Source organism: Oryctolagus cuniculus, chromosome X (genome assembly GCF_964237555.1).
Source record: "Oryctolagus cuniculus chromosome X, mOryCun1.1, whole genome shotgun sequence".
In the NCBI taxonomy this organism is placed as follows: domain Eukaryota; kingdom Metazoa; phylum Chordata; class Mammalia; order Lagomorpha; family Leporidae; genus Oryctolagus; species Oryctolagus cuniculus.
This window is the reverse complement of record NC_091453.1, coordinates 98,282,548-98,297,226: the sequence shown is the minus strand read 5'-3', so window position 1 is coordinate 98,297,226 and position 14,679 is coordinate 98,282,548. Positions and strand designations below refer to the sequence as shown.

Here is a 14,679-nt window from a genome sequence, read left to right as displayed (position 1 = left end):
TATTTTATGAGGACTGGTGCTGTGGCATAGAGGGTAAAGCCACTGCTTGCAGTGCTAGGATCCCATTTGAGCATCGGTTTGAGTCCCGGCTGCTCCATTTCTGATCCAGCTCTCTGCTGTGGCCTGGGAAAGCAGTAGAAGATGGCCCAAGTCCTTGGGCCCCTACACCCATGTGGGAGACCTGGAGGAAGCTCCTGCTTTCTGGCTTCAGATCAGCAGAACTCCGACCATTGTGGCCATTTGGGGAGTGAACCAGTGGATGGAGGACCTCTCTCTCTCTCTCTTTCTCTCTCCCTCTCTGCCTCTCCTTTTCTGTATAACTCTGACTTTCAAATAAAATAAATAAATCTCTTTTTTTTTTTGACAGGCAGAGTGGACAGTGAGAGAGAGAGAGACAGAGAGAAAGGTCTTCCTTTGCCATTGGTTCACCCTCCAATGGCCGCCGCGGCCGGCGTGCTGCGGCCAGCTCACCGTGCTGATCCGATGGCAGGAGCCAGGTACTTATCCTGGTCTCCCATGGGGTGCAGGGCCCAAGGACTTGGGCCATCCTCCACTGCACTCCCGGGCCACAGCAGAGAGCTGGCCTGGAAGAGGGGCAACCGGGACAGAATCCGGCGCCCCGACCGGGACTAGAACCCGGTGTGCTGGCGCCGCAAGGCGGAGGATTAGCCTAGTGAGCCGCGGCGCCAGCCAAAATAAAGAAATCTTAAAAAAGATTATTTTATGGCATGTCTCCTTAAAAAATTGTAAACTATGGAAGGTACCATGTTTGAAATCGATGAAGAACTAGGTTTAAGTCCTTATGCTTTGTGACTTTGGCAAGTAATCTTAACCTCCTTTGCTGAACATGTTTCCCACTTGTAAAATGAGGATGGTCTCTAACCTATCAGTGTAGTTATGAGTATAAAATAAGATTGTATGTGAAAGTGCTGTGAAAAACTCTAAAATCAAGTACAAATGGAATTTTGTATTAGTTCTGTATTCCCTCATGGCACCTAGCACCAAGCCTGGCCAAGAGTAGTTGCTCAATACAGTTTTTTTTGAATGACTAAATGACCTGGAAAGAGAAATAAGGCTGTTGGTAGGAATAAAGGCCATGTAATGAGATCAGGAAAAATAGATGACTTGGTAATAGAAACTTCAATACAATGAGTTGGGCATTTATGAATAGCTCTAAACCTATACTCTGAATATCTGTGTTTGCTTTGCTTATTATAAAAAGATTAAATTTTCTTTTCACATGATTTTGCCCACAGAGATAAGCTGTCAAAATTTGACTAGATCTTATATATGCTGTTATTACAAAGCAGGATTGACCTAGGCAGTACTGTGAGGGCAGCAAAATGAACTCTCACATATCTTCTCTTCTTGGTAACCTTACCTCTCCCCACATGCCATTGCAGTGTCTTCTCCTAGTTCTATTTACCTCCTGATACTTAAGGCTTTTGCATTAGCCTTTTTTCCCCAAGGGGGCATACATCTTTTTTTTTTTAATTGGTTTGCTAATTTTTTTTAAAGATTTATTTATTTTATTTGAAAGGCAGAGTTACAGAGAGGCAGAGAGAGAAAGAGAGAGTGATCTTCCATCCACTGCATCACTCTGCAGATGGCCGCAACAGCCAGAGCTGGGCCAATCTGAAGACAGAAGCCAAGAGCTTCTTCTGGGTCTCCCACACGGGTGCAGGGGCCCAAGAACTTGGGCCATCTTCTACTGCTTTCCCAAGCCATAGCAGAGAGCTGGACTGGGAGTGGAGCAACCAAATTCAAACTGGCGCCTACATGGTATCCTGGCACTGAAGGCAGCAGTTTTACCCACTAAACCACAGTGGTGGCCCTGAGGCATTCATCTTAAAAGGCTAGGAATTAGGGCCGGTGTTGCAGCCTACCGAGTTAAGCCACTGCCTACAGTGCCAGCATCCCACATGGGTGCTTGTTCAAGTCCCAGCTACTATACTTCCAATCTAGTTCCCTGCTAATATGCTTGGGAAAGCAGCAGAGGATGGCCCAATTCCTTGGGCCCCTGTACCCATGTGGGAGACCTGGAAGAAGCTCCTGGCTCCTGTCTTCGGTCTGGCCCAGTCCTGGGTCATTGCGTCCACTTGGGAAGTGAACCAGTGGATAGAAGATCTCTGTCTCTCCCTTTCCCTCTAACTCTGCTTTTCAAATAAATATATCTTTTTTAAAAAAAATGTTAGGAACTAAGTCTCCATGGCTAATTTGCATTTGAAAAAAGGATAGAGAAAGAGAGCAGATTTTGTCCAGAGGAGTGAATAAATAATTGTGAAATTTTAGGCATTAAAAGGAGTATAAAGGCTTATCAGTCCCATTCAAATCACACAGCACACTTACTTTACCTACACCTATAGTCTCTCAACTTTGGAGACATTAAGACAGCTTCTTAAATATGGATAATTGAGGCCCTCCTTGTAGAGATTCTGATTGAATTGGACTAGGTTTGGATCTGGACAAAGATGCTTTTAAAAAACTCCCTAGGCAACTGTATTGTGCAGTCCGACTTGGGAACTGCTGACTTAAACCTAAAATGGCCTTGTTTGTGAGAAAAAGAAAAGCTAAATGCCATTAGAAAACCAAACATTAACGCAGGGTTGGACAGAGAAATTGTGAGGGTCATTAATACAGTGAACAGAAAATAGGCCCAGTGACTGATAGCACCAAAAGATGTAATCAAGGGCCAGTATGATCCCCTCCTCGCAAAAAGGTGGACTGTCCCTAACTTTTAGCCCTTAAATCTTTTTTCCAGATGTTTTCACAGGTATAGCAGATAAAATCTGTGAGCTAATGGGCTAAGAATTCAAATGGATGATGTACCAAGTCAGTAAGTCTTTGGTTGATGAGGTAATTTTACACACAAGATAAAAGATCTTATTAAAAATCTGAGATCTATATTATCTACATTTGACTCAGTACCTTAAGTTCAGCATTTCTTATAATTAAATTCGTTGATTTTATAAAGTAACCCTAGGATAGGAAAAGGATTAATTCATTGTGTACTTGGATAATCTTTGCTTGAGCTGCAGCCTCCTCAGTCATCCCAGAGCAGCAAAACAAAGCTCTTACTATGTCATAATCTTCCCTTTCTCAACAATGCTTGGTTTGCCTTCTCTGTTTTTCCATGTTTCAGTGATAATTTTCATAAAACTAGATAGAGAAAATGGATACCTTTTATCCATTAGTTTTCTTTTCTCAACACATTCTTAAATATTGCTTGCTTTACCAACATTTTTAGTATTCTCCTTAGCAAGCAGTCTCACCTATTTTGAAGGAAAATTCCACTCATTGGATAAGGCTTCCAAGAATGTCTATCCAATGACTCCCCTGCTATGAGATGTCTGGAGGGGACCTAAAAGCAAGCACCTTGAGAGAACTCTGTGACCAGAAGTGGGAAACAGGTTATATACACAGCCTTTTTAGGAATATTCCTATAGGAATACAGGACTGAGTATTTAGATAAACTAGTCCTCTGTTTTCATTATTTTTTTCTTTTATGCATATATTTACCTTCATAGTAGAAGTTAAAAGAAGCCAATAATAACTACACCTCATCTGGTGGTATTATAAAGTTTAATTAATGTTTCTAAGGTATGAGTTGAACTCACAAGATGAAAGATTCTTTTTTTTTTTTTTTTTTTTTTTTTTTTTTTTACAGGCAGAGTGGACAGTGAGAGAGAGAGACAGAGAGAGAAAGGTCTTCCTTTGCCGCTGGTTCACCCTCCAATGGCCGCCGCTGCAGCCGGCGCACCGCGCTGATCCTGGCAGGAGCCAGGAGCCAGGTGCTTTTCCTGGTCTCCCATGGGGTGCAGGGCCCAAGCACCTGGGCCGTCCTCCACTGCACTCCCTGGCCATAGCAGAGAGCTGGCCTGGAAGAGGGGCAACCGGGACAGAATCCGGCGCCCCAACCGGGACTAGAACCCGGTGTGCCGGCGCCGCAAGGTGGAGGATTAGCCTATTGAGCCACGGCGCCAGCTCGAAAGATTCTATATATGGAACATGTGTTGAGTGCCCAATCTGATTTAGTCTGATAATGGCTATAACTGTATGGTGTCCCACATTATACATCTTGATTATAGTGAGTTCAACCTTGAAAAATGTATTTTAATATTGAGAATGTGTTTAACATTGTTTGGCAATGTTTGGGTGTACAGAATATAAACTTACAACTAGCTACAAATAGTTGATTCTTGATGTAAAAAATCTTTACAAAGTAACATGGGAGGTTTTTTTTGTCCTTTAGAAATTGGCCCGAGGGCCCAAGAAAAAGCAAAATTTCAGTTCTCACAAATTGCATAGAAATAATCTAAGATGGTCGGTGTCATAAAATGTAAAAGTATTAAAATTACCTATCTGAGGATTGACCTGGTTCAAAATAAAATGAGTTTGTAAAATGACAAAGGGAGATTATTATTAATCATTTAGGAAAAAAGAAAAATTACTTTTTCCACAAAATCCAATGCTGTTTTATGGAGAACTTAAATAGTAGGTTAGACCACTGGGCCATTCAAGTGAGCCAGAGCTCAAGAGCCAAGGATTTGTGCTCATAAAACTAAGATGTAACTCAGAAGACTGAAGGCTTAGATAACCATGTGAGATTGGGAGCCATTATTACTAGAATGTAGTTGAATATAAATAGACCTCAAATATCCCTCAAGTTAGTATAAAAGTTTATCTTTGTATGACAAAAGCAGCTTTCTCTTATCTTTATGTCCATTCCCTTTCAGCACTGATACTCATAATTTTAAAATACCAAGCATTTCTCTAGACCTAAGGAATTTACATAAACTAGAATAACCTTGTCCCTTACACACAGCATTATTTTATCCTCATTCAGTGAAACAGTCAATTCAGTAAGTTTCTATTTTTCATTTACAAGGTTATTCAGCATTGTCTGAAATGTGAGACACAGCAAAGGCTTAATGTTTTAGGACACCTTCCCTGGCCTTCAAAGCTTACCATCTCATTTTGGGCAGCAAAACAGTATGGTGTATTTGAAAGTGCTTCCATCTGCCCCCTTTCAGGGTTTTTTTCCTCCCTTCCTAGGCCCTGGGGCCAAAATTCCTTTAGAGCCTGTTTTCAGCAAGCTATCCTGGAACAGTACAAAGATACTGGCTGATAATGCTCAAGGAACTCCCTTTCCAGGAGAATCTACAAGGACTTTTCAAGACCAAAAAGGGGGGGGGGGAGTGTTTAAAGAAAGTTACAAAGTTGATTTATGTGGTATGGCCTGATTCACCAATCAGGCCATACCACACAATCTGCTTTTACTACTCCTATAATCTTGCCACTCCCTTGTTTTAAAAGCCCAGTTTGCTTGTCTCATGCTATCTAACATAACCTACAGGATAGATTCCAAAATTCTTGGCTTGGTTTACTAGGCACTTTTGAGCCTCATCTTTCTTAGTCCCAACCAGACATCCTGTTTTCCAGTCTCACTGCAGTTGCCATGTTTCCATAAACATGCCAGGCCCTTTCACAACTCCCTGCTTTGTGCATGTTTCCACTGCCCAGAATGCCTTTCACTCTCTTCCTTGTCTTATTGGCAGCTCCCACTTTGAGACTCAGCACAAATGTGTCTCTCAAACTCCCTGATTTTTCCAGAGTTCCTTCAAATTTCTTGTTTTGCCTCTTGCCACAGCACTTTGTACATTTGTTAAAAGTACTTTTATGGACATTAATTTTGAAACTAGAAGAGTACTTAAAAAATTTATGGAAAATGCATACTATGTGGAAACCATTCATGAATTTTGAAATTTTTCTGTTTGCCCAAATAAATTTATCTTTTAATCCCATTTTTTTTATGAGCTTTGTGTAGTACCCTTCTGTCTTCCCCCACTGGCTTCTCAATGGCAGGGACTTGGCATAGTGTCTGGCACATAAAGTCTCCGGATACATGTTCATTAAAAGTTTCTGTAGTTAGATCAACAGGTTGAAAAAATTATTGTTTGCTCCCCCTGAGAGTGTTCTACGGTTAAAAACTACCTTAGGGAACTTACAGGGTTTGTTATTGTTAATTTAACCAAACATCAAGTTTTGTTTGATCGGCGATCAAATTTAAAGTTTTTGCTCCTGGAATACATTAGTAGAAAACATGACTTTTGCCAATATTGTTCTCCTAAAATGTCTCCTTTGAAACACTGTAGAAGCTGAGACTTCATCAAAGGAAGTAGGTCTTAGCTTTTTGTTTGGTCTATAAATTACTGAATTCATGGCTGATGAAGTCGGGATAGCATGTGGTTCCAAGAATTGCACTGGGTCAGGACTTAGCTACCTTCCTATTTCTTTGCCTTAGAATACACCCTTGGCTCTGGCCAGCCATCTTAGAAAATGCTCCTGGTAAGAAGTAAAAGAACTTACACATACGCTATTGAGAAAAGTATCAAAACTCTGGCTCTATTCAATTTTGGCTCTGTGGTGTCCTTGACATAAATAATTTATAGCTACACTGAATCAAATTCTTTTTCTATGTAAGCTCCTTTTCTTCTAACAATATTGTAACATCAGTAGGCATAATGACAAGATTTGTTTTCTTCCATTTCGGGTTAGTCTCTTCGCCTGGCAACCCCTCCTAATTCCTTTATCTCTTTCAAAGTTTCCATTCTCTCCTTCCCTTACTTTTTACTCCTTCCCTCCCTCTCCCTTCCTCTTCCGCCTCCCCCTTTTTCCCAGCTAGCTTACCCCGCCCCTCACCGTCACCACCTTCCCTCCCCTTCAGGATCCTTCCCGCTCCTTCTCCCGTCACCCCCCACCGTGGCCGCCCGCCTCGCGTTCATAAAGCGCCAATCAGAAGCCCCGAAGGTGTTTCGAAGGCCCGCCCCCTCCTCCCTCTCCACTTCTCTTCCCCCCCTTTGCTCCCTCCCCACCCCCCACTCAAGTCCTGCGGACTCGGGGGCTTCGGGAGCTGGGCGCTATGAAAAGTGTCTGCCCAGTCACTTCCGGTAAGAACGCCGCGGCGCAAAGCTCCCCGCGGGACCGTTACGGAGGGATGGGAGTTACCGATGGGCCGGAGGAGGGAGGTACTGCCGGGGAAGGGAAGAGGGAGCGAGAGCCGGAGCAGAGTAGTGCGAGCCTCTGAGGCGCTTCAGCTGCCCCTGTCCCGCCATCCCGCTGTGCGCCAGCTCCCCTGCCCCCCTGGGCGGCTGCGGTGCTCTTCTCCAACCCCCACTCCGGGGACAGACGCCGCCCCTCCTTCGGCGCCGCGTGACCGGAAGTGGCGCCATCTTTAGCCTCTTGTGCTATTGACAATAACAAGCCCTGGGTCTCTTCTCCCCCTCCCCCCCCACCACCACAGCGTCTCCCCTCCCAGAGAGAGGGAGAAAAGGAGGAGGAGCTACAGCCTCAGACTCAGACTCGCTCCTGCAGAAACGGGGGGGAGAGAGCTCGAAAAGCAGGGGAGGGGGACGGCACGGCCGTTTACCTGTCTGCCGCTTCATTCACTCTCCCCCCTCGTTCTGCTCACTCCTGGTGTCAGCCTATCCGCCTTCCCAAACCCTCCCATTTCCCCGGTGTAGCCCCCCCTTCACTTTCCTGCTCGTCCTCTGTGTTTCTCCTCTCTTCCCTTCCCCCTCTAGCATTGCCACCTTCTCCTACACGCACGCAGGCATATAAACTGTAGGTTTTTGATGCTCCTCTGCCTGTTGACCCCGCTATTTTCATGTTTCCAACAGGTTTTTCTTCCCCCAATCCCTCAGCTGCTGCTGCTGCTCAGGAGGTCAGATCTGCCACTGATGGTAATACCAGCACCACTCCGCCCACCTCTGCCAAGAAGAGAAAGTTAAACAGCAGCAGCAGTAGCGGCAGTAACAGTAGTAACGAGAGAGAAGACTTTGATTCCACCTCTTCCTCCTCTTCCACTCCTCCTTTACAACCCAGGGATTCGGCATCCCCTTCAACCTCGTCCTTCTGCCTGGGGGTTTCGGTGGCTACTTCCAGCCACGTACCGATACAGAAGAAGCTGCGTTTTGAAGACACCCTGGAGTTTGTAGGGTTTGATGCGAAGATGGCTGAGGAATCCTCCTCCTCCTCCTCCTCATCTTCACCAACTGCTGCAACATCTCAGCAGCAGCAACTTAAAAATAAGAGTATATTAATCTCTTCTGTGGCTTCGGTGCATCATGCAAACGGCCTAGCCAAATCTACCACCGTCTCTAGCTTTGCTAACAGCAAGCCTGGCTCTGCTAAGAAGTTAGTGATCAAGAACTTTAAAGGTAACCAAAGCCAAAATTCATAATCACCTACTAAAGATTTGACACTTCAGCGGTCACGTGCTCTATTTATGTTACTATATTAAAGAGCATAGAGGTAGCTAATGTTTTATGCGTAATTAATGAGGTGGAGGGGAGGTCCTTTTTTTGGTGGAGGGTTCATTTGCCAGGGGGGTGGTTAGGAACCTTGTGCTGAGGCATACACCCCGTGTTTCTGTGCAGTATTTTGAGGTTTTCCTCAACCTGTTATATTTAATTTGTTGTCCCTTATAACATTGGGTATCTACAGTATGATTGATCCGGATTTTACAGGTGAGAAATTTATGTTCTAAAGAGGTTTGTTTATTTCAGGTGCATAGTGAGCCTTGGCACTGCTGGGATTTGTATTTTTGTGCTTCAGTAGGCCACATTATCCAGTCCCCAGAAAAGCAGGTAGCAATGGTGATCTTTCCATGCTCAAATAGGACTTAGATTGTTGAATACTGTATTTATGAAACTCATTGCAGAAGCAGTATTCAGAGAAAATATTTATGGTCTCTACATATCTTACCAAAGATAGGGGTTAGAATTGAAAAATACTGGGTATACACAGAAGTTGTAACTCTGTGTACCACTAGTCTAAAGATAGGTACAGTTACTACATCTATTTTTTTTATCACTAAAACGAGTTTTAAAGTATTGCCCTAAAGCTTTTAGGAAAATTTGTTAATATTGTCTTTGATAGGTGATTGAAAGTATTATGAACGCATTGATGCTAATACAAAATCAAGTTTTAAAAAAAATGTATTCAGCTGAATTAATTTGTATCTGTTGAATGTGTTCTATTTTTCTGGCTCACTTATTCAACACCTTTAACTGGCAGGTAATAAGTGCAAAAATGATTATTAAATGGAGAAGTAAATGAATGAACTTAAGTAATATTTACTGCATAAGTGCCTTGGGGCTTAATACTAGTATCGGAAAAATTAGGTGTTCACTATCTGTATTTTCAACATTAGTGTAAAAATAAAGAATATACTCTTTTATTTCAAGCAGAGAGATATGGTGTTGTTTATTTTTAACCCTTTCTTTTTATATCACTTCTCTCCCATTTGCAGACTCTTGAAGAGTGTTATATTCTGACTTAAGAGTAAAGCTTTCTGCTTTCTGAAGTGAATATGAATTGTAATTGACTAATGTGTTCATTATTTAGCTGAAATATTTTGCTTAATAGCCAAGATTTTTATAAGAAGTGAGCTGTGATCCTAATTGCTTCTGAAAATTGATTTAAGAAATTTTGTTTTTTTCTTCCTCCAAAAAAATTAAAACACATTATTAAGGCATTTCAATGCTTTAATTAAAAGTTTTTTTCCACTCATTGATGGCCAGTGAAGTGTAAAAGCCTAGCATTTCAGTGTTTCTTTCTATTTAGAAAATGCTGCATAGTTTCTGGAGTCATTTGGATATTTGAATTTCTTTTAAAATTTCATTCTACTCATAAATGTAGTTTAAAACCTGAGTTAAAATGTTTTTCTCCATTTCTGTAGTTTCTGCATAAATTTGGGGATCAAAAAGACCAGGATTAGAATGCCAGACTTGCCGTTGACTAGTTACAGTGACCTTGGGCAAACTTACCAAATGCTTTCCATCCTTGGATTCCTCAGTTTTGATACTTAGCCTAGGGCATTGTTAGGATGGTAAAGGGGTTTATAAAATTCCTTGCACATAGTAGACATACAATATTTTAAATCTCAGGTACAAAATTCATGTTGACTTAGGTTTTACACATGATGAAATAAGGTCAGGATTGTTACTTTTTATCTGTCATTCTTGAATTTTTATTTTTTGAAGCAATACGTTCAGTAGGAGAAAAAAACCCTCACCTTCAGTTTTAATAGGTGAGTTAAAGTGACCAATAAAATTTGAAATATTAGAATACTGTTTCTTTATACTGAGCTCTTAATACAGTGGTTGCTTTAACATTTAAGTGTAATAGTTATAAAGATCACAGTTTACTTTAAAAACAGTAATGTAATTGTATTTTGTGGACCTTCAGTTGCTATATTCTATATGTTGTTTTAATGCCAACCTTTTATATATCATCTAGATAAGCCTAAATTACCAGAAAACTACACAGATGAAACTTGGCAGAAACTGAAAGAAGCAGTGGAAGCTATTCAGAATAGTACTTCAATTAAGTACAATTTAGAAGAACTCTACCAGGTATGTATTAATGTGATAACTAGATTTCATTAACATAAATTGAGGTGAGATAATTTGGATTTACTTTCTGAAATAGGGCCTTAAATACACTTTTGCCTCTTTTCTAATTACAATTTCTTGATGCACTCCTTTTTACAATCAGACCATATACTCATAAACTGAGTACAGTCATATTGGTTATAAGCCCACCTTATAGTATGAGTGGTATAAATTGAACTTATACCAGTATGACCTGGACACTCCTAATTAAGTTTCAGTTTGGTACACGTTGATATAATTGACATTTTTACCCATAATGGAATCTTGTAGGGTAGATCCCAAAGTGATTTCTGGAGACCTGTCACTCTTCTGTTATGATAATTCTTGCTTAGTTGTTTCTCTCTTTTAAGAAAAGCCTCAAGACATGCAGATGTCCTTCACATCCTTTAGTCTACCTCTTTATTTGTAGCATTTTGCCACTTTTTTTCTTTTTTTTGCTCTGCATGTTTGTCTTATCTCCTGTGCCCAGATAGGAGCAGCAGGTTGTAGCCTAGCAGTATAGTCTGAGGCTCAGATTTGGAGATTTTTTTGCTTACAAATAAGTCTTTAAATTTGAAATGTTTAGGCCGGCGCCGCGGCTCACTAGGCTAATCCTCCGCCTAGCGGTGCCGGCACACCGGGTTCTAGTCCCGGTTGGGGCGCCGGATTCTGTCCCGGTTGCCCCTCTTCCAGGCCAGCTCTCTGCTGTGGCCCGGGAGTGCAGTGGAGGATGGCCCAGGTGCTTGGGCCCTGCACCCCATGGGAGACCAGAAAAAGCACCTGGCTCCTGGCTCCTGCCATCGGATCAGCGCGGTGCGCTGGCCGCGGCGGCTATTGGAGGGTGAACCAATGGCAAAAGGAAGACCTTTCTCTCTGTCTCTCTCTCTCACTGTCCACTCTGCCTGTCAAAAAAAAAAAAATTGAAATGTTTAAATGTAATACCAAGGGCAGCTCTTGATTTAGACTTCTTGCTACATAGAGATTTTTTGCCTACTGTGTTTTGACACATACAACCAATTCAAGAATTTTCCATTGATAGTGTCAGCAGTTTGTTATTAAAAAATATACTTCTCAGTTCAATTGCTTAAGTTAATGAGTATGATGTAAAATTATATTGGTCCAATTTATCAGTATTTGTAATATTCACATTTTAGTTGGAGGGGTAAGAGGGTGATAGTTGAATCCTGGATGAGAAGTCAGGAAAAAGTTTTGGGATCTAGTTTTCTCTGCTGTTGCCCTTGTGATCTTGGGCAAGGTAATAAACTCCTCACAGGAGAAAGAATACCTGCCTTTTCTACATCTCAGAGGTGCTTATAATAACCAAGTGAGACATTTGTAAAAAACACCTTGAAGAACACTATGATATATAAATATGAAGGTACTTCAAAAAGTTCATGGAAAATGGAAAGAAAAAGAGTTTATTTTGGTGCAAAAAATTGAAATCCACGCATAGTTTTCTCATAATACACATTTTGCCATAAACTGAAGCCAGGATTCTGGAACTCAATCCAGGTCTGCCACATGGGTGGCAGGGACTCAAGTACTTGAGCCATCATCTAATTTCTTCCCAGAGGCATCATCAGGAAGCTGGATGGGAAGCCAAGTAGCCAGGACTCAAACCAGGCACTCCTCAATGGGATGCATGCATCCCACATTGGAGGCTGAGCTGCACCACAATACTTGTTCCCCTTAAATTCTATTTTCTGTGAACTTTTTGAAGCACTGTTGTATAAGATGTTGTTATCACTAGTCAGACTTTCTCATAAGCTACAATATGGCTTTTTCACTTGTAATATGTCAAATTGAGGTTCTGTTGCTGTTAAAATTGAGTACATATATACAAAACACCCAGAATAATGCTCAACCACAGTAATGATGTAATGTTGTAGGTATTGTGATGCTAAGTAAATGTCAGCTGGTAGTAGTAGTAGTACTAAGGTATTACTTAGGGATAAGCCCACCTCATTTGGCTCTTGTGGTGTATTACATATGTGTGTTTTGGTGTCGCATAATAGTAAAAGTATAATTATAGAATCAGAGTTAGTTGGAAAGTCCTTCAGAGATCATATCATCCAGTATCTTTGTGTAGTGTGTGTGTGACATGTTCATCTTATATTATTTCATTTAAGCATTACAGAAACTCTTTCTAAAATAGATAAGGTAGTAGATATTATCCCCAAGTTATTGGTAAGAATAGTAATCTCAGAGAAGTTGAATATCCTGTCCAGAGTCATATATTGGCAGAAAAAAAGATTCAAACTGTGATGCTCTGTTCCTATTCCAGTATACCTTCTCTACCCCACTGCCTCATTACTATGCCACATCACTTTGACTATATTGTAGAAGTTTGAAGCAATTAAATTATCTTACTTTAGGAAAAAGCTATTATCAAAATAGTACTTTTTTTATATGTTCATGTATGTGAAACTTACTTGGATCTACTGGTATATAGTATATAATTTCAATGATGTATAACTTTATGTACTCATATTGCATGTTTATAACATGTTGATAGTAGGTATTAACTTTATTTATTTTTCCTTGAGTGTTTTTCAAGAAGTTTTGATTTGAAAATACTTTCCATGATATATTGATGAGATTTTTTAGGTTTCAAGAGATTATAGCTTACATTTTTGTGATTTTGCTTTCTTATATGTCAGAAGTTTTACTGCTATGGTTCAGTTGCATTTATTTAGCTTAAAATCATGGGTGTTAAAACTTGACTGTCTGCATTTTTCATAGGACTTTACTCATTTTGCTATAATAAATTCAAAAGCATTTGTTTCTAGCTCTTTTATGGTTTTTGATCTTAATTTTATAAATGCTCCTTTGGATGGATTGGATTGGATTAGTCTCAGAAATATAATTTTGAGATGTTGAAGTTCAAAGAGGAGGTAAAGTTATTTTACACTATCTAACCTTCAGTCGTTTGATTTCAACTTACTGAAACACAATTAAAAAGTACTCTCCTAAAATTGAAATAATATAGTAATAGGTACGTATATAAAACAAAAAGTTCTCCAAACACCTACCCAACCCTCTTTCCCAGATGTAAAATTTGTTGGCATATCTCTATCCAGAACATTCTTCAGTATTAATAATCATCTTCCTTTATATATTAAGTATGGGGGAGCCATCGTTGTGGCGTAGCAGGTTAAGCCGCCACCTGGGACACTGGCATCTCGTATGAGCACCTCCTGTCCCAACTGCTCCACTTCTGTTCCAGCTCCCTGCTGGTGGCCTGGGAAAAGCAGTGGAAGATGGCCCGAGCTTTTGGGCTTCTGCCACCCAAATGGAAGACCCAGAGGAGGTGCCTGGCCCAGCCCTGGCCGTTATAGCCATTATCTCTCTCTGTCTCTCCTTCTCTTTCTCTTAACTCTGCCTTTCAAATAAATAAATATATCTTAAGAAAGTAAAGTTTAGGTATGGTAGTCCCAAGTATGGGGTTGCAACTTTCAAGTCTTATGAGTGAGACAGTGGTTGATGATGGTTTGGGATTTTTGTTTATTTATGATTGACCACTATGATAGGACTATGGTTAAATGCACTGACTTTTGAGTTGATCGGCCTGCTTAGATTAGAGATTTGCCACTCATATAACTTGGGGAAAGTTAATTCTCTAAACTTAGTTTCCTCATTTGCAAAATGGGTACACTAATAGAACTATATCTCAGGGTTGTTTATTGTAAATAAATTTTGAAAAAAAAAAAAAGCATTTATAGCCCCTGTTAAATACTGGTGTTACCAATGCTAATAAATATATGGGCTTTGAAAAGAAATCCTGGGGCCAGCATTGTGACACAGCCAGTTTAAGCCATGCCTGCAACACCAGCATCCCATATTGGGGTACTGGTTTCAGTTCCAGCTGCTCTGCTTTTGATCAGGCTTCCTGCTAGTTCACATAGGAAGGCAGCAGATAAGTACTTGGGCCACTGCCACCTGTGTGGGAGACCTGGATGGAGTTCTTGGCTCCTGGCTTTGGCCTGGCCCAGACTGTTGCTGTTGTTTGGGAAGTAAACCAGCAGATGGAGAATTCTCGCTGTCTCTCCCTTCTGTCACTCTGCCTTTCAAATAAAAAAATATTTTTAAAAAGAGAAATCTTGGAGCTGGTGTTGTGGCATAGTAGGTTAAGCCTCCACATGTGGAACTGGTAACCCATATGGGCACCAGTTCTAATCCCGGCTGCTCCTCTTCTGATCCAGCTCTCTGCTATGGCCTGGAAAAGCAGTAGAGGATGGCCCAA

The 14,679-nt window shown here is 41.0% G+C and overlaps 1 protein-coding gene across 9 annotated transcripts in view; it reads left to right on the top strand.

Moving 5' to 3' along the window:
* CUL4B (cullin 4B) overlaps nucleotides 1-14,679 on the top strand; it is a 70,339-nt gene that overhangs the window by 28,546 nt on the left and 27,114 nt on the right. For 3 of the 9 annotated variants that reach the window (XM_008273162.4, XM_051827777.2, XM_008273158.4), the window contains 2 exons: nucleotides 7,680-8,219; nucleotides 10,303-10,418. In XM_008273162.4, coding sequence (XP_008271384.1) covers nucleotides 8,012-8,219; nucleotides 10,303-10,418 — 324 coding nt within the window. In that variant the 5' untranslated portion in view covers nucleotides 7,680-8,011. Of the gene's footprint in view, nucleotides 1-6,796; nucleotides 7,029-7,679; nucleotides 8,220-10,302; nucleotides 10,419-14,679 lie in introns of those variants that run through there. The other 6 variants (XM_051827778.2, XM_008273161.4, XR_011385492.1 and 3 more) reach the window with 5 other exon arrangements.